Raw genomic sequence first — 20,178 nt, 5'->3', positions numbered from 1 at the left:
GGTTCTTTCTATACTGCGGGAACATACCAGTCACGCGATCTTCAATGTCCCATTGGCCTGGATCCTGAGCTTAAATTAAAGCCAGGTGCACAGGTCAAGCTCCACCTGAACTTTGATTGGCGTTCTAACTAGCTATAAGTGGGTCTAAGTAAGACAGTCTTAATGGGTCGCCCTTTCCTCACAACCCCAGAGGTCTGTACGCTTTAATGTGTTCAGGTGGTGCTTCAAAGAAGTCTTTGTTATTTTACACCACCAATTCTAAGTAGAGTTGGATGATTTCTGGAATATCAGGAGCCCAGAAAGCCATTCCTTTACTTTTTATTACTTGGTGAGAAAAAAGAAGGGTTATGTATGTTAACGTTAGACCTCTGGATTTCTGAATTCATCTTCTCTTGATAGTGGCCATTTCATTATGGCCTGGTTATGGTATAAATATCTCTGGAGTTAGGGTTTTTTTTATTAAATGCCCTTTACGCCCAAATTAATGTCTAGTTATCAGAAAAAAAGAAGAGGTGTGTTACGAAGGAGATTACATTTCCAAATGAGAAAAAACCAAAAAGACACCAGCTGGGATTCGAGTTTCTTTTGTTCACAAGAGGAAAGGAATTAGTCACTAGGTCAGCAGGACGTACCCATTGTTGAACAGAACTTTCACGTTGGTAGTTGTTTTGGAGAACCACAAAAGTCAGCAACAAATATGTTAATCTCTCAGGATGTGTGAATAGTTTGTGGGTTAAAAAAACCTAAACTCTGATCCACTGTCACGGCCTGGGTAACAGGATAATGTGCCAAAGCGGCTTATTCATTCTTCAGTGCTCATTTGAAAAGACGCAGCATAAAGGTTTGCCACTCAGAGCTTAGCAGTGGCCACTGTCCTTTTCAGCTGTTGAATGTTTTCTTCTTTTGTCCCAGATCCAGGTTTTACCGTACTTTATTCCAAACCTCACCGTGAAAGAACGGTTTGGTTGTCTCTTGCTGAATTGCACCATTTAGCAGGCACTGAACTCTAAATTAATTCCAAGACCTCACTGAGGTCATGCATTGAACAGCAGTGGACTATGGATCGCTGAACTGATCTTTCCTTATGAGACTCGGCTCAGGCCGTAATCAACAAAAATGCCTCATGGTTAAGTAGAATTCACTCTTCATGGGAGCTATCCATTTGCATTCGCATTGAAGTTGTTTATTGTGAACTCAATATTATCATCTTTAAGCTAATTTCTTGTAGTTATCTTAATTTCTAAGATGTTCAGTTTGGGAACTCAGTAGTAAGCTCCTCTAGATTAACTCATGGGCAGGAAATGTGTCTGTTATCTGGTTATTTTGTACTCTCCCAAATGCTTAAAACGGTTTCCTGCACACAGTAAGCGCTCAAATACAACTGATTGATTGAATACATATGATTGATTGATGGATGCACCCAAGTGTAACCCAGATGACATTCAATATCTATGATGCCCACGCTACTTCAGAAGTGAGACGCCTGTGAGAAGGCAGCATGGCTTGATGAAAACAACACAGGGCTGGGAGTCAGGGGACCTGGGTTCTAATCCTGACTCCACCACTGGATTAGAACCTAGGTCTCCTGCTCTGTGAAGCTATAAGGAAGTGGTTTTCCTATTTATTTATCCCTGTCCTCTGCACTTTTGTATATGTGAGTGAGCATTCAGTTTATTATAGTTATACTGCTTGTACGTATTTTTTATCCAGCTCCCACGTTAGAGTGTAAGATGCTAATCAATTAGTGGTATTTAGTGAAGGTTTACTATGTGCAGAACACTGTACAAAGTACTTGGGAGAGTTCAATATAACAGAGTAGATAGACACTTTCCCTGCCCACAGTGAGTTCACAGTCTAAAGGGAATGCTTATGGGCAGAGACTGTGTCTTACGTGTTTGTTGTACTTTTCCAGGTGCTTAGGACAATGCATTTCACTCAGGTGTTCAAAAATGCCATTACTACTACAACTATTACTTTTAGAGCAACCTCCTTCTATTCCTGTTTAGCACTTTAATTGGGTTGGGAGATGACTTTTGTTAAGATTCAGAATGGTTTTTCACTGCTGATGCAAACCTGCTTTACCGTACAAATTTCAGGTTAGGAAGTAATCATTTCTTCTTAGTGTCAGTGATGATGAGTTTTATTCAGAATTCTTTTTAGTAATTTTGTTGCATACTTTTACATTCAGCTGAATGGCTATTCATTCTAATTGGCTATTTCCATACAGGAAATTGTAAAGGAGCCACAATGATGGGTTGTCTTATACACTCAAACGTTTTCTTTTGGACAGGAGTTGCTTCAGGATCCTCTATACATTGGACTGAGGCACAAAAGAGTGAGAGGACCAGAGTATGATGATCTTGTGGATGAATTCATGGAAGCTGTGACATCCAGGTACCTATCATTAATTCTTATACATAGTAGTCATAGTGTTTATTAAGTGCTTACTGTGTGCAGAGCACTGTACTAAGTGCTGAGAGAAAGTGCTGAGAGGTGGGACATAGGTATGATCCTTGTCCCTTGTGGGCCTCACAGCCTGAGCTTAAGTGGAGAGAAGGGATTGTAGATAGGCGCATCAGGATTAACGAAACAGTAAAATACAGCACCAACATATAGAAAAACAGACTCGATCACTCCTCCAGTGATGGAGGAGTCCGAGAGCATGCTGAGAACAGGGAGCCTCGCTGGCCGGAGGGATGCCCGCAGTTAGCACGGCGCTTTTCCTGGCAGGGATGGAGGGATCCGGGATGAAGTTCTCATTGGACTTTCAAAAGGATGAGATTTTTAAGGGAGACTTACATCTTAAATAGTAAGAAAATCACCACAAGAAAATACTCTGGAAAACAATCCAGAACCAACTCATTAGTGCGCTGGCCTGGGAGTCAGAAGGTCATGGGTTCTGATCCCAGCTCCGCCACTTGTCTCCTGTGTGACCTTGACTTGCCCAAGTCACTTAACTTTCTGTGCCTCAGTTACCTTATCTGTAAAATGGGGATTGAGACAGACAGGGTCTGTGTCCAACCCGATTTGCTTGTATCGATCCCAGCGCTTAGTACAGGGCCTGGCATATAGTGAGCACTTAAATGCCATCATTATTACTATAATTATTATTTAAGAGAATTCCATTTGCTCCTGTGTCCCAAAAACTCCCCTTTCCAGGCTTTCTGGGACAACCATCCTCATCCAACACATAGACCATTTTTGTGTAAATATAGAAACATATACTGAACCACTAGGTAGTTTTTAAGTGACCCTGGAATACTGTACGACTGAGCTCAGTAGTGACACATATTCAAATCAAGGGACTTGTCGTGGCTGATCCTTTCATTTTACAAGGCATTCTCCGGTTTACCTGTAATTTAGTAAACCAGGAATCTTTATACACTTTAAAAAAAAAATCTCATGAAGTATGACAGCTGGGTACCCCAACAATTTGGCATTATCAAACAAAGTGATACAGGAGTAGATGGTTGGGAAAGAGCCACAACAGAACAACCTAGTCTCTGGCCATCGGGAGACAGGGCAAAGGCTTTGAGAAGATCAGAAAGGATTGTAAAATAGAAACTGACAGCTGGACTGCAAGGGAGATTTTTAACGTGCTTACAAAGAGGTCATACAGCCTTCTCAGCCAGATTGGCTCACATGTATAAGATCATATTACATGGTATGATCATTTTTAAAAATAGTTAAGCTGGGTTTAATAAGATAACTCTTAATTTTATTCCTTCCCTATCACATTTTCCTGAATGTAGCTGAGTGGCCTTTTTTTCTAGTTTTTATTTCACTTTGATTTCAGCCAGAATGTACATTCAGGCATTTGATTATTTTACAGGGAACAAAGGTGAATGTAGATTCCTTTCATTTGCAAGTGGTTTTGCAAATTTGAGAAGACTATTTTAATAGGAGTTTGCATTGTCAAAATAGGAACCATCAAATGGAAGAGGGCCTGTTTTCTCCCGTTCCTTCTCTTACCCTTAGTGAGGAGATGAGTTTCTTCACAAACTGTGCTTTTGAAGGCAAAGAGAAAAACTGCCATGGGACCTCCACTCAAATTAGGCTTTTTAACTTTTGTTTTTAGAAAAACATGAGACATTTAATTCTTCTAAAGTAATAATGAAACAGCTCTTTGATGTATCACATTCCATCTTGTCATCTTTTGAATAAAGACTAATGGAGACTCACCCAAAGGATTCTAAAGGATATATTCTGGGAAAATGGTAACTTGAATTATGATTCATCAATTGAGTAGATTTGATTCTTCATAATTGGGGCAGGGGGAAATCTCTGTAGCCCCTCCACTCCCACTGCATTTTTGCCACCGCTAGGAATAGGGACGACAGTATTCGCTTCACACTCATCATTTGACATAAAAAATGGCTAAATGGGAATAAGAAAGTTTGATAGAACTGGGTTGAAAGTCTTTTGCTCGCTAGCTTATTGGGTGCAGAATTCCCCCTATTTCATCAGCTCCTCCAGTGGCTTTCTGCCTCTTGTTTGTTTTGCCAGACATTATCCTCTCAGGCGCTGTAAAACATTTTAAGGCTACATTTTATGAGATTGCCGAGCAATTGGTAATGTTTTGAAACTGGGGAGGGAAACAAAGATAAACTGAGCAAGTTGGTTTATAAGAATATGATCACCATATAAAGCCCACACAAACTCCCTCAAATGATTCCTGCTGGCAGTAAAAGTAATTTTGAACCGGGGTTTTCAGAGAACCCTTCTATTAAGTGACTAATGGACTCCATGTTATGTGATAGCTGTCTAAAATCCCTAAGCAGGCAACAGTAGTGATGTATATTGCAGTCATACATCTCAAGGTAGATTACCACTTGTAGAAAAGTGTTGTAATTTTTTGATGAAAGGGGGGCATAAAGCAGTCATTCTACATATTTAATCCTTATTGGTGAACTCACTATGTTCTTATAGTACACATGAATATATTTTAGAGTTAGTAGTATTATTAAGTGCTTACTGTGTGCATAGCACTGTAGTAAAAGCTGGGAGAGGTATGACTTTTAGGATGCGCAAATGTTTATGAACCTTGTTATAATCAGTCGAGAGAAAGATAGTCATTTATACTAGTAAAACATTCTATCCTTGTTATTAAGAGCAAGAACCATGTCATTTACCTATATTGTACTCTCCTAAGGGCTTAGTACAGTGTTGTTAGAATGTTCTGCTTGATTATCAGTTCTTCATTACCAAAGCTCAGAGCAGTTGGAATAATAATCTCCTCCATTTCAAAATGAAATACTACTTCTCCTAGAGATCCATAAAGTTTCAGAAGAATAAGTGCATTTAAGTTTTATGGTAATGGTTTCTTGCTAAAACTGAATAATGCAAAGTATGATTTACATCCTGGGTTAATATCCACTTGTGAACATGCAGAGACATTATGCTGGAATCGAATCACCTGAGAGAGGGTTGCTACTTAATTGTTATTAACACCAATCACGCTTCTTTCTTAATTTTTTTTTGGTTTCATTGTTTGGCCATTTCTGTGTAGCTATTTGTCAATTTAATCAATCAATCAAATATATTGGGCTCCAATAGAGTTAGTAGGTGTAATTTCTGTCCTTAGAAGTTTAGCATCTAGGAAGCGTGACAAGCAGTAAAAACATGTAGAGATAGGAGAGTGGTTCAGTGATAGGACATTGTGGTTCACTGGTAGAATTCTCACCTGCCGTGCTGGAGTCCTGGCTCTCTGGACTTGTAATTTCTGGCAATTGTTTATATTTACTATTTTAGCAGAGTAAAGGTGTTGGTTGGCTGTTAGACTCCTTTGTATGCTCTGGAGTTTCTGACCATCCAGCATCCATTCTGCCCCAAGGGGTGGCCAAAGAATTGAGGGGGAGAACTTTGGGAACGAGCTGCAAAGGGGCTATGGGAAGACCCAGCTGGCTGAAACAGTTTTCCCATGTTTGGCATGATATTTCTCAGATTGAGGTCCTCACTGTCCCTCCTATCTCCTGGGCTGGCTCTCTCTGACTCACCTTGTCCCCCTGCCCCTCTTCTCCCAGCTCCTCTCAGTGGTTTGCACATAGTAAGCGCTTAACAAATGCCATCGTTATTATTATTAACCCCACAACGCTGCTTCTTATGTCACCTGGTAGGGCTCTTTCTCTAGTTCTAATGAAGAAAAAAGCCAGATCCAGCCAAGGGCAGCAGTAGGAACTAGAGCTTTAACCCATTCAACTTCATTTGCAAAAGGATTCTGGATAACGCAGTAGATACTGTTGTTCTGAAATCGTGAAAAGTTGGAAAAGTTCTCTAGTGAGGCAAAGTCCAGGTGTTCAGAAAAAGGCAAAAAGCTGGCTTTAAATGCACTTTCTTGAGGCTTTCAAAGGGTTTCAACCTTGCTGTTTTCAGTCACTGATGTTTTTTAGAAAGTAGACTTCAGATTGTAAGTATACACCATCTGCACCCTGATCTCCCATTACATTTCCCAACTCAGCATAAGGCTAGCAGCCAGCATAATTTTCCCCCTGGCAACTCGAATTAATTTCTAAGCAAGACAAAAATTACATGGACATTTTTTATCATTGTTAAATAGGGTTGGTCAAGGTCCCTGGCTAGTCACTTCAATTCTGTACAGAAATGAAAAACTAGATTTCATTAGTTTAACTTCAAGATGATAACCTGGTTGAACTGTGAAAAACTGCTAATCAGTTTGTTCTACTGGCCATTGTATGGAAGTATTTTTGTCCCTACCTTCAAGAAGATTACAATCTAATGGACCAGCAAAGTCCCTCCAGAAGCTCCCAGGTTTTTTCATTGGCCATCCTGGGAGAAAATCTGTTGTTGAGTCTCTGTACAATGCTAGCACCTTTGGCCTGAAGCCCAAAGACACACATGAGAGGGGTTTGATAAAAATGACTTGTGTTGATCTCCCCTGCCATGGAGGACCTGCCTTTTCCCTCCATTCCTCTGCTGTCTGTGGGACTTTGTGGCTGAGACATTTTTTCCACTAAAATAACCGATTCAAGTTCAGATTTAGAGTTGAAGAAAGCAGTCTTAATGTTAGATCGACAGAAATAGTTCGTGCAAAGAAAAGGTTTTATGCAGCACATTGTGTTTTGATCACCCTTTCCGCTGAAAATCTCAAGCTGTCCAATCAGCTGTTCACACAGCCTTGTCCCAAAGGAAGCTTATTTGTTCTGAAGACTGAATATGTGCAAAGGAGTTAGAAATAAAATATAGAAATTAAACTATTCTGATGTTCTATTTATAATGTTTTGTGCTGGCCCGTCTCCTGTATTCAATTAAGATGTTTGTGATCCATGTGAGTCAGGGAGTTTGATCTCCATAATACCAACTGTAACATGTCATGTAATTATAGCTGACTCAGAGAATCGTTCATCTCTTAAATCTCAAGTTAAGAACCTCAATCCTTTGTTTTGTGAAGCCCGTGCAGATCCCTCAGAGCTCAGAAAGCTGTGAAACTTCTGAGGAGTATACGTGGCATTTTTTAAATGATAATGCAGTCAGAGGAATTTCCCAGAATCCCTTCCCCTTCTGCACTCCATCCCTGCATCACGACTAAGGGAGCAGACTGGTTTGAAATGGGAGCTGGCAACCTAATGATCAAATTGACCTTTTACCCATGAAGAATATTAATTTGGGGCCTTAATTACATTCCTTCACTTAAGGAGTCATTGGATAGATAACAGTCCAGTTAAGAAGTAAGCTCTGTGTGGCCACCAGCTAGGCTAAAGAATCAATGTTCTTAAGTACTGAAGAGACAGCCACGTCAGGGGTTCAGCATCTGGTTTTGATTTTAGAGCATAAGTTCCCAGAGGGGCGGAGCAGCATTGTTCGTACAGCACCAAGCTGTGTTTTACGTGAGAATGTAAGAACTGCTAGTTGATGATGAGGCAGTTGAACAATAGGAGATATTTCTGCAGCTGAAGTGGTTCCTTGGTTTTCCACATCAGTCTTGGCAGCCACACTTGCCCACAGGGAAGGGATCTCACCTTCGGTATGAGCAGATACTATATTTAAATGAGAAATATATTTCTCATATATTGGAAAGAGCACGGGCTTTGGAGTCAGAGGTCATGGGTTTGAATCCTGGCTCCGCCACATGTCTGCTGCGTGACCTTGGGCAAGTCACTTAACTTCTCGGAGCCTCAGTTACCTCATCTGTAAAATGGGGATGATGACTGTGAGCCCCACGCGGGACAACCTGATCACCTTGTATCCCCCAGCTCTTAGAACAGTGCTTCGCACATAGTAAGAGCTTAACAAATGCCATTATTATTATTATTATTATTAAATATATGAGAAAATGAGCAGATAATATATTTCAGTAGTACATATCTACATAATCTCAAACCATTCTGTCACTGTCCCTCATTCCCTGTTCTTTAAGGCAGAGATATTGTCCAAAGGGCAGAGATGATGCTGCGAAATCCTTTTTCAATTCGCAGTCTGGTCAAATCTTAGGCAGGCCTATCTTCTAATCATCTCCGAACAATAGTCATGTAATCTTTTCCTCATCTCAAGAGGAAGGACTTCCACCCTTCCTCTGGTAGCTTGGTTCCATGCCTTTCTTCACGGCATAGCCCCTAGCAGGTGTTCCCCTACTTGCGGGGCTGGGACTAGAATCCAGGTCTCCCGGTTCACAGAATCATGCTCTTTCCACTGGACCAGGAAATTGGATCCCTCCCTTCTAAGTTGGGGAAGATCCACACATGAAGGGTCTGTGGGCGGGAATTGATGTTCTGCAGGATGCTCACAGAGACAACTCACGTTTTTGGCAGGATGGCAGATTTTCCAGGCCCCATCACTAAGCTTGGTCCCCACTATCCCATGGCCCAGCTCAGGAGGTCCAGCACATGCGGGGCTCTTGCTATAAATAAGCTAGAGCTTATTCACTAAATAAGGCAAGTGAACAGACTGATTGAAGGCCCAGCAATGATTTTGAGAACTTCCTACACTCTGGAAGTCTTTCTCACCCCTCACAAGAAGGCCTCCAGTATGAGTAACTGAACCTTTTGTTGTTGAAACAAAAAAGAGACAGGTCCATATTTGCAGTTTTGGGGCGGGGGGGGGGCGGGGGTTAGTGGTATTTGTTAAGCGTTTACTCTGTACCGGGCACTGTACTAAGCGTTAAGGTAACAAGAGAATCAGGTCATGTTCCACGTGAGGCTCACAGACTTAATTCCCATTTTACAGACGAGGAAACTGACACACAGAAATGAAGTGAGTAGCCCAAGTTCACACAGCAGTCAGTCAGATATATTTATTGAGTGCTTACTGTGTGCAAGACTGTTCTAAATGCTTGGGAGAGTATAATATAACAATAAACAGACACATTTGCTGCAAGTGGCAAAGGCAGGATAAGGAACCAGGGTCCTCGCTTTCCACTAGGCCACACTGTTTCTCAGTTGCTAGATTGCAAGAGCCACAAAGGACAAAGATTGAGTCTGCTTACTGTAGTACTCTCTCAAGATCTTAGTACAGTGCTGCACATACAGTAAGTGCTCAGTAGCTACCATCGATTAATTGATTGTGGAGGCAGAAGCAGCAGGATTGGAGAATGGATTGTAATGGGAAGATTTAGGAGATCAAGGATAAGTGGCAGTGTCACCCAGTGCTTGGCACATAGTAAGCGCTTTAACAAATATCATCATTATTACCTAGGGCCAGCGAGAAAGACAAATAGAGCAAATGGACCCATTGAGCCTGATTCTCCCCTAGTTTGCTGGTGAAATGGGTTTTATCTAGAACTATTTTGAATCCCAAGCACCATAATCTGGGGGAGAGGACAACACTTAGGACACATCCTGCAGCTGTATTTTGCCCCAGGCATTCGTAGAGACCACAACATGGAGATTAAGCCTAGCCTCAGACGTGCTGGGGGAAGAAACAACTAGTAGAAAAGTTGTGGTGATCTTCCTGCCCATCAGTTGGGTCAGTGGAAAGAGCCAAAGGGCTTTGGAGTCAGAGGTCATGGGTTCAAATTCCGGCTCTGCCACTTGTCAGCTGTGAGACTTTGGGCAAGTCACTTAACTTCTCTGGGCCTCAGTTCCCCCATCTGTAAAATGGGGATGAAGGCTGTGAGCCCCCCGTGGGACAATCTCATCACCTTGTAACCTCCCCAGCGCTTAGAACAGTGCTTTGCACATAGTAAGCAGTTAATAAATGCTATCATTATTATTATTATCTCCCTGAGGTAATTTGAATATTGGACCGCTTGGAGAGACTTGGGGTTACTACAATCCCTGATCATCTCCGCTTCAGCACCGATAAGTTCTGTTTCTCTTTTTGTTGTCTCCTGTGTGGGAGGGAAAGATCCCAGGACCTACTTGCTCCTCAGGAAGGAATTTAGGGCTCTTCCAGCCTCTAAGGGGAGAGTAGATGGTTAAAAATAGTGCTCTGACTCTGGACTCTCCTCTGGTCACATTGGGCTTCTCAGAAGGGCTCGTTGAAGCTACATTTCATATCCGTGGACTCGGTGTCAGTCTTAAGGCAGAAGCTGCCCGGCTTGGCAGACATACTGAAAGGATTTAAGTGTTCTTTTTTCTAGTGAGACTGCAGTCTGTGTTTGAAGAGTTTGACACCTGGTCTTGACAATCTTTAATAGACCAGCTGCAGGGCCTGTCATGGCAATTGATTTACCGATGTTAAAGAGATGTCTGGAGTTCTGAACGTTACAAAGATGAACTTGTTACATAGACTGAAATCTTCTCCCTTAAGGGAGTTTTCGCAATATCAAAAACATCGACCATTTGGGGAATTGCAGCAGTGCAACTGACTTGTTTAATTTCAATGATTCCATTTCTGGAGTAGAATCTAGAGTTTGAAACCAAATTTTATCCCTGCCGTTTGGTTTGCTCTTCTTGGAAAACAGTTCTGCGCCTTGAGTGTACTCAAAATGTTCTTCCTCTTTTGGGAGTTATGAGCAATACTACATTAGGATCAGTTTAAAAATCCAAAATTACAATATGAGAAGGTAAATGACAACTGTGTATAAGTTCACTTGTATCCATGGCGGTCCTAATTTAATTTCACAATAGGACAGGTGTTATAAAATAATCTACGAAAATGATCCACCAAAGAAGTTTAAAGACTAGAACTTTATCTGTTTCATTAATTTAGGTACTTTGATTCTGAAGGCATTGATTATGAATTGCATTATTAACATAATTATGCATTAGGCAGTTGACAGAACTCCATGTTAACGAGAGTTCATTGAAGAATTACAAATGCTCTGTTCAGAAAGAGAACTGTGGTGCTGAGCTCTGTTTGAACTCCAAAAAGTAATCCAGCTTATAGTAATATGGTAGGGGTTCCAACTAATACAATTTCTTATGAAGGAAAATTTTTTATAGACCTATCTCCCACGCACTACTCGTTTTCTAATTCTCTAAATTGACGTGGAATATGGTTCAGTACAAAAACAGATGATTATCTGTTTCAGAACTTGAATGCTGGAAATCCTACTAGAACTCTCACTTAATTGCTCAGTTGGCAAAGTCACTGTAGAGTTTGGGAGCTGCAGGATAGCCCTCACGTTGTTCCAATTTTATTACCAGCCAAAGAGCCTAATGGGATGAGCTTGATAGTTGGCTGCATTTGTGGGTGTATGGGGTTAAACCCAATTTTAGACTTTAAAAGTTATTCACAAGCCCCCATTAAGTAGAAAGTTAATTATATTCAAGGCGATCATGGGTAGACTCCAGGGTGTGCTTTGGTTTCCCCTTGAAACATACTCACAACTCTTACCGTGGGTAGCCCTCCACAGGGAAGGACAGACAAAGGGAAGGCAGTGGAGATAATACCCACTTGGCCAGAGTAACCATTTCTCTGCTTGGCCTCAACCTTTGCAAGCACTGAGCCCCTTACATGCCTTTGATGAAGTTACCATCTTCATTAAAGTTACAATCTCAAACCTGTCCAGTGTTTCATGTTGAATCATACTGACCCCTGGAAAAGACTGTCGCATCGTAACCAAATAATAGCAGCTATAGGCCAACCAATAGTAAAACAAATTACAGATCTGTACATGACTGCTGAGAGTGGATGCAGAAGGGGGAGAGAATAGGGGAAATTCGTTCAATCGTATTTATTGAGTGCTTACTATGTGCAGAGCATTGTAGTAAGCGCTTAGCACTGAGGAAATGAAGTCTTAGCCCAACCCAAAAGGGAAGATAATTCTCCCGCTGCATATACTGGAGGAGGGAAAGCTGGGTACATTTTTTCCTCCAGCAGGGAGCAGATAGGGCTCATCCAGTAACAAATAAAAAAATGACTTCACAGTCTCTGTTTTCATGTCCATTTCTCCTCAGTATTTCCGTGTTGTTGGGACGGCAAGTCGGAGAGGCTAAAGCTTCCAAACTGCCAGATCATTGGTGCTTTTTTGTTTCCGCTAAGAAAATTTGACTTAAGGGGAATTTGACTAAAAATATGTTTGTATAAAGTGTTCAATTGTTCATGAAGTGTTTGAAGGCCCTTATTTATTTTACTGCTGATATGAAGTTTATTGAAAACCAACTGTTTTCTGATTTCCGGCCAAGGAGACTATTCTGCATCAGACTCTTTGTATTTCGTAGTGTGCCAGAAAGCCACAGAAGCTGTAATTATATATGGAAAATATTTTTAAAGAACAGCATTTCAGGCTAGCAGCACTGAGTGCATCTGGTTTGGTGTATCTTCCAAATCAGATTTCAAAATGTAAACCAGCTGCTTATATGTTGACTTTTACTTCAAATCCCAGAGTTTGTCGGTTACCCAGAAATGACCACTTCTCAACAGACAAGATGGAGTTAGATATTATTATCTAGTACGTAAGTTATTCATTTGTCATGTAATGGAAAACCTGCAAGCGTATCGGATATAAATTGCAGAGCAGTATATTTGTGGAGGGTGGGGGGGAGCCCTCTAAAACCAAATTCTAGTCTAAATCAAAATTTTAAACCTATCCTAGGTCCTTCAAAAGAGATTTTCTCCATGAATTTCAATTTATCATCATACTGAGTAGTTGTCTTTTTAGATTGTGAGGCGGGACAGGGACTGAATCTGATTCCCAACTAGATATTCTTTCTCAGCATTTAGTGCAGTGCTCTGCACACAGTAGATAGTTAATAAATACTGTTGATTCGACTGGACTCCATAACGGAGGGCAAAACTATTGATGGCACGATCTCTAAGTCAGCAGATATGTTGGAAAAAGCCAAAAGACTGGCCACCATTCTGTTTCATACTGTGAGCAGGTAGAGGAGTAGTAGTAATAGTATCTATTAAATACTATTAATGTTAGTAATTAAGGGTGTGCAGAGCACTGTATGAAGCTCTAGGAAAGAATACACAGGCAAAACTAGTTCTTGGCACAGTAGTAATATCATTTATTAAGCACTTACTGTGTGCACTGCATTGTACAAAGGTCTAGGAAAGAATACACAGGCAGAGCTAATCCATGGTATCATTTCTTAGGCACTTACTGTGTGCAGTGCATTGTAGGAAGGTCTAGGAAAGAGTACAGAATAGAGATAGTCCTGAGTTTACTTTAGTTTTCTTTAGATGATAGTACCATAAGGTTAAGGACTATCAGAGGCAGGTCTCTGAGCCTCTCGTGAGCTAAAACAGCAGACGGTTTTGAGGGTGTCTTTTTTAGCACTTTTCGTAGTCAACCAAAAGATGTACCTCAGTAGGACTATTCAGATACCCAAGGCCAGATAGCTTGGGTGGCCAGAGTTGGTCTGCTAAACCCAGGTAAGGATCTAGGAAACTCCATTTCACCTGCGGAATGGGGAGATAACAGGAAGGTGAGCTGGAATTTGGCCTGGAACATCCTCCCCCTTCATATCTGACAGATGCTCATTCTCCCCATCTTCAAAGCCTTATCAAAAGCATGTCTACTCTGAGGTCTTCATGGACAAAGACCTCATTTTCTCTTCTCCCACTCCCTTCTGTGTCACCCCTGCGCTTGGATTTGCAACCTTTATTCACCCCGCCCTCAGCCCTACAGCACTTATGTGTATATCTCTAATTTATTTATTTTTATTAAGGTCTTTATCCTCCTCTAGACTGTAAGCTTGTTATTTTGAGGGGTTTTTTATTGGTATTAATCGCTTACTATGTTTGGGTTCTGCTTTAAGTGCTGGGGTAGATACAAGCTAATCAGGTGGGACACAGTATCAATCCCCCTTTTACAGATGAGGTAACTGAAGCACAGAAAAGTTAAGGGACTTGTCCAAGGTCACACAGCAGACAAGTGGTGGAATGGAGATTAGAACTCAGGTCCTTCTGACTCCCAGGCAGATGCTGTATCCACTAGGCCCTGCTGCTTCTTGTGGGCAGGGAATGTGTTTACCAACTCTGTTACACTGTACTCTCCCAAGAGCTTAGTACAGTGCTCTGAACACAGTAAGCACTCAATAAATACGATTGATTGATTGATTGATTGATTGAAATCTCGGCAACTCATTTCTGGCCAACCCGCAGGGCCAGAATGGATCGGTTGCTGGCCCAAAAAGCTATGGGAGGAAAGCTAAGAGCTGCCAATTAATCTCAATTCCAGGAGGGAAAGTTCCCATTGCCCCAGTCTCTTCTCCTTTGCCCTTCTTGGGAATGGAAAGTCTCAGGACATGGCCACTGAGGGTGTGCTCGTGCTCTCCCATCCAGGTGACTGGTGGTGATTTCTCTGGGCTTGCTAATAATTCCCCCGCCAAACCATTCGGAGGAGGAGGGGTGAAGATTCAGGCTGACTGCTGCTGCAGAACCTGGGCTGGTGGCCCTGACCGTAGTGTCTCTGGTTTGTTCTGGCTATGGCCAAGGAACATTTGTGTTGGGCCCACAAAGCCCGGCTGTCCCCAGGGAAGGTGAGCTCACCTAACCCCCTCGCCCCCTCCAGCAGCCCATTTTCGTTTCTGTCTCTGAATTACCAAACTTTTTGGACCAGGCCTCGCCACTGCAAATGATGTGGCAAACAATAAAAGGAGGAGATGGCAGATTAAAATGGGAAAGGATCAAACTGAAATAGGTTGTTTCGAGGCGCTCAAGTGGCTGAGGGTTGAAAAATAGCCCCAGTCTCATCAGGATCTTTTAACAGCTTACAAAAAAATCTCACGAGGACTGAAAACACCCCATTGTTAAAAGTTCCAGTCCTGTTTTTATGTTCCTAGGCCCTCGACCCTAATCAGCATCATCATCAATGGTATTTATTATGTGCAGAGCACTGAATTAAGCACTTGGGAGAGTACAGTGCAACAGAATTGTCAGAAACATTCCCTGTAATGGCTACTTCTGTAAAAGCAGCACTCGCTTGATCTCCATTTGAGTGAAGATGAAAAATCCTCAGCCAGTATTTCCCACCTTCTCCCAGGAACATTGTGGCCTAGAGGAACGAGCCTGAGTCGGGGAGTTAAAGGACCTGGGTTCTAATCCCAGCTCCACTACTTGCCTGCTATGTGATCTTGGGCAAGTCACTTAACTTCTCGGTGCCTCAGTTTCCTCATCTGTAAAATGCTGATTCAATACCCGTTCTCCCTCCTACTTAGACTGTGAGCCCCGTGTGAGACAGGGATTATCTGACCTGATTAACTCATTTCTACCCCAGAGCTTGACACATAGTAAGTGCTGACTATACACCATAATTATTATAATTATTATTCATGCTCCTGAAAGTTCTGTTAAATCAGAGAAGCAGCGTGGCCCTGCAAAGAGCATGGGCTTTGGAGTCAGAGGTCATGGGTTCAAATCCCGGCTCCACCAATTGTCAGCTGTGCGACTTCGGGCAAGTCACGTCACTTCTCTGTGCCTCAGTTCCCTCATCTGTAAAATGGGGATTAAGACTGTGAGCCCCTCATGGGACAACCTGATCACCTTGTAAACTCCCCAGCGCTGAGAACAGTGCTTTGCACATTAGTAAGCACTTAATAAATACCATTTAAAAAAATCTCAAAAGTCAGGCAACCAGAATTGACACTGAAAATCATCTCTTGCTGAACTTCTACTGTTTCCAAGTTTCTTGGATCCTGCTTTCGCCCTGCACTTACCACATATGAGAATCATACTCTGATGGTGAACATATTCAATCTTGAACAGTATTAAAGAAACAAGCGTGCAGAGATGAACAGGCAGTTTCCTTTCGGTGTGAGGTGTCCAAGTTCAACAGAGAAACATTGCTTGGCATCTCAGTACATTTTTTCCATAACATTCACTTATTCTCATATAGAAGGAGACACATATAAATCAACTCATATGGTGCCCTGATCTAATACTCTTTTCATCCGAAACACTTCTGCTGCAGTTTGATTATTAACCACACACTCAACTCCCACCTTGATTCCTTCTTACCCCTGCCACCAGGTCACATCTGTTCAAAGACTCAGCTGTTCCTTAATACACTTCTTTTCATAAAGGGGTTGTTGTGTCAGGCTAAGCATTTTAGAAGGGTGAAGTTTCAGATAAATGAGTGATGTAATCACCATTGGATTATTGTTTGGTGAAGAGAGGATTAAAATTAAGTGAAAATACATTAAATAGGGGAAAACTCTTTGTCCACACAAGTTCATAATGGCAAAATAAAACTGTCAGGTGCCCCTGCTAAGGGGAAAAATCATATTATTACTGTATCAGTCCAGGTCTTCATCCACTCTAGTACACCCAATTCTTCCATAGGTAATTTTTCCATGACACATTTTGTGTAGAACATTGTTAGGAAATTAGGAGATGTTCTCGTGGCAGTGTTTGTTTAGCTGGATAGAACAGAAAGTGATTTTGGGAGAAATGGTTGTGTGCGTCCCAGAACATGAGCTGTTTTAAGGTTCGTCAAGATCACCGCCTCTGCATTGGAAGAGAACTGAGCGTATGCTGTCGCCGACAGTAGTGTCAGCTTGCTTGGAGTAACAGAGTTGTGGTTGTCATCTTTGACATCCATGTCAACCTTTGGGACTAACCATTCAACTCTCCTTTTTATTGTCCACTTTAGGCCACTCAATCTGAGCCTGCTAGTATTTTCAGGCTATGCTTCTTCCTGAGGGAGAAGATCTGATATATTTGCCCCTCACTGGATGAAGAAATTATGCATTTCCTTTGATTTGTTTTAAATGGACCATGTTCAAGTTTAAATGGGTGCCCTTTGTTCTGGTGGTGTGGGATCCATATTTCCCTGTCCTCCCTACGTAAACTTTATTTATGACCCCGCTTCATTTTCACTTTTCCAGAAAGAAGAGTTTTAGCCTTTTGAAACTATCCTCATGTAGAAGCTTCTCCATCCCTTTTTGAGATTTGTGATGTATTTAATCCAGTGCAGAGTTTTACATTTGATGAAGTTTTTTTGTGTGTGTGAGAGAGAACAGTTATGAGGTGGCAATAATTTCTAACAATTTAGAAATAATTTAGAGTTGGGATGATGAACGCTTTATAATTGCTCAGTGCCAGATCAGTCAGTTAAAGGTATTGTGCTTATTGTGTGCAGAGCACTACGCTTTGCTCTTGGGAGAGTACTACACAACAGTTTTGGTAAATACATTCCCTGCCCACAATGAGCTTACTACTGTTTAGAGGAGCCAGACTTTTCCTGCTTCCAAGGGTTAATAAAATGGAAGAGTCAGGAATTGTCATGCAGGGGTCCATGAGCACTTTTCCAAGTAACTGAAAAGGAATAATAATGATAGTAATTATGGCATTTAAGTTCTCACTATGTGCCAGACACTGTACTAAGCACTGCGGTGGATACAAGCAAATTGGGTTGGACACAGTCCCTGTCCCACGTGGGGCTCACAGTCTTGAACCCCATGTTTACAAATGAGGTAACTGAGGCACAGAGAAGGGACTTGCCCAAGATCACAGAGCAGACATGTGGCGGAGCCAGGATCAGAACTCATGACCTTTTGAGTCCCAGGCCTGGGCTCTGTCCACTAGGCCATGCTGCTTCTCAGAGTCATGCTGCTTTTGAGGCCCAAACGTTTGAACAGTTGAAGTGTGCTGGCAGAGGATGAAACTGAAGGAACAGAGATGACATCATATACACTTCCTGTTCATTTTTTAACCCATATGACATGGACAGTGGACTTGGACTATTGGCTTAGAATGTGCTCTCCAAAGAAAGCTTCAATTTTAAGTGGCTGTTGGACTGTGAATACATTCTGAAATAGTTGCAGCAGAGGGTATTTGAAGTGGGAGGCCAGACTATGTTTAAGTTGGGGGGAAAAGTTATTTTGAAGGCAGCTTTTTTCTTTATCATGGCATTTCCTTTCTACACTGTTCCCTGAGACCCTGCTTCCTGGTGAAAGCATTTATTTTTGAATCACAGTGTTTCCACTATAGTTTGCAATATTTCTAGATCTAATTTACATGACAGCTCTAACAAGCTGAGAACAGGGGAGACCTGGAATGAAGTTTTGAAACCAGACTCCACTCGCCTTCTCAGCTAAACTAGAAACGTTTGCATTCTGAGCATTACAGCACCTGTATTTGGTGGTTTCCCTTTTGTTTCTAATTGGATTTGGTACCATGAGTGGACAGCGCAATTGGTAAAGGTAATGAGGAAACCCAACCAAACCTGTTGTCTGGTCCTCCGTTACCAGATGCCTGCACTTTCAGGGATTATTTCCTGGTCTTTGTCCCTCTCCATACTGGCCGCCTACCCTCACTACTAACCCTGATTTTACAAAATCCTTTCAGGGGAACAGAACAAAATTTCCCGTACGCTGATAAGATGCAAGTCGGTCCGCTATCCACCTCTCACCACGTGCACACTTGGGCTTCTTCAGACAGTTTTCTGGATTTCAGGAGTATGAATCCATGAATATTTGGGTTGGAGCAATTGCAATATTGTTCAATGGATTCATGTTTGACTTGACAGGAAAGAGTTCGGAAAATACCCAGAGGATGAAGACCTTGGTAAAGTCACCTGAGGTGGGATGGGAACAGGTAGGACAGAGAAGGAGGCCAGAAAAAAGCGGGAACTGAGGAAAGTAGGAAAGAGGGGACCTTGCTGAAATCCACATTCTTCATTCTGGAGAAAGCAGCGGTGGTGACTCCTATGAATATGGACTAGCGAGGAGGAGGATTGGAAGGGAGGCTCCTTCCTCCTCCACTTTATGGTTTTCTGCAAAGTCCAGGTCTACATGGGAATTTCCAGCAAGGCCAGAGACACGTCATTCCAGCCACACTGGAGACCTTCCACACTCTAGTGGAGATTGGCGAAGGTGAACTCATTGCTGCTGCTGCTGCGGTGATGATAGCAGAGATGGAGTTGCAGCTGCTGCTTCTGCTACCACCACTGCCAGTGCCGGGCTCAGCCCAGCCAAAACAGGACTTCATCCTGCCAAAGGCCTTTGAGGTGGCAGGATTGAACCTCAAAAAGCAGGATCATCCTATCCCGTCCTGATTCCGCCTATCTGGGCAACTTGATGAATATCTGGAATGTTGCTAAATAACGTTACTGAGGACTTGATCCTACTGTGAAATAGCATGAAGACTTTTAGACTGTGAGCCCACTGTTGGGTAGGGACTGTCTCTGTATGTTGCCAATTTGTACTTCCCAAGCGCTTAGTACAGTGCTCTGCACACAGTAAGCGCTCAATAAATATGATTGATGATGATGAAGAAAATATGGTGTGGAACCTTCAAATTCATTGGAGGAAAAACACAGGCTCAGTTGTGTTTCAGTCAACAATCAATGGTGTTTATTGAGCACTCACTGTGTGCAGAGCACCGTACTAAGCGCTTAGCACATACTTATGTTTGAACATGCCCTCTCTGTACTATGTGAAGTGGTTACATTTTTTCAAGGTAACAGCCTCGCCACAGATACTTTTGCCACCATCTTGTGTTGTGACTGTAGCAGGCAATAATCACAAATGGCATGTTGTGATTTCATAAATTTTAATTTCTTAGAATTATGGTCTCCACTTTAATCGGAAACCTAGGTTTTTGGGCTTTCTCAACAAGCAGCAGGCCTGGAATACTTATTGGCTCTCGTTTCTTGAAGCATAGCCAGTGTGCTATTGGGTCCATGTTCTGTCTTTATTGCCTAGTGTCCTATCCCAACAGAGTGTATAAAAATGCAAATTTTCCCATTCTTGCTGGATACCAAAGACTCAGCAAAATGTTATCTTTCCCAGTTTATGGGAGAGCAGAGTGACTAATTCAGTGCATATGAGAGAAAGAGAGAGAAAAAAACAGGGCTTCTTTCCACAAACATCTGCTTATGATTCAAAT

The 20,178-nt window shown here is 42.0% G+C and overlaps 1 protein-coding gene across 1 annotated transcript in view; it reads left to right on the top strand.

The window, feature by feature from the left end:
* Positions 1-20,178, top strand: part of ME1 (malic enzyme 1) — a 145,749-nt gene that overhangs the window by 82,595 nt on the left and 42,976 nt on the right. Inside the window, exon 6 of the mRNA XM_038761189.1 lies at positions 2,291-2,394. Within this exon, the coding sequence (XP_038617117.1) occupies positions 2,291-2,394 (104 nt within the window). The remainder of the gene's footprint in view (positions 1-2,290; positions 2,395-20,178) is intronic.

Source organism: Tachyglossus aculeatus, chromosome 19 (assembly GCF_015852505.1).
Source record: "Tachyglossus aculeatus isolate mTacAcu1 chromosome 19, mTacAcu1.pri, whole genome shotgun sequence".
Taxonomy (NCBI): domain Eukaryota; kingdom Metazoa; phylum Chordata; class Mammalia; order Monotremata; family Tachyglossidae; genus Tachyglossus; species Tachyglossus aculeatus.
Note: the sequence above shows the minus strand (reverse complement) of the source record. Positions and strands in the feature narration are given on the sequence as shown.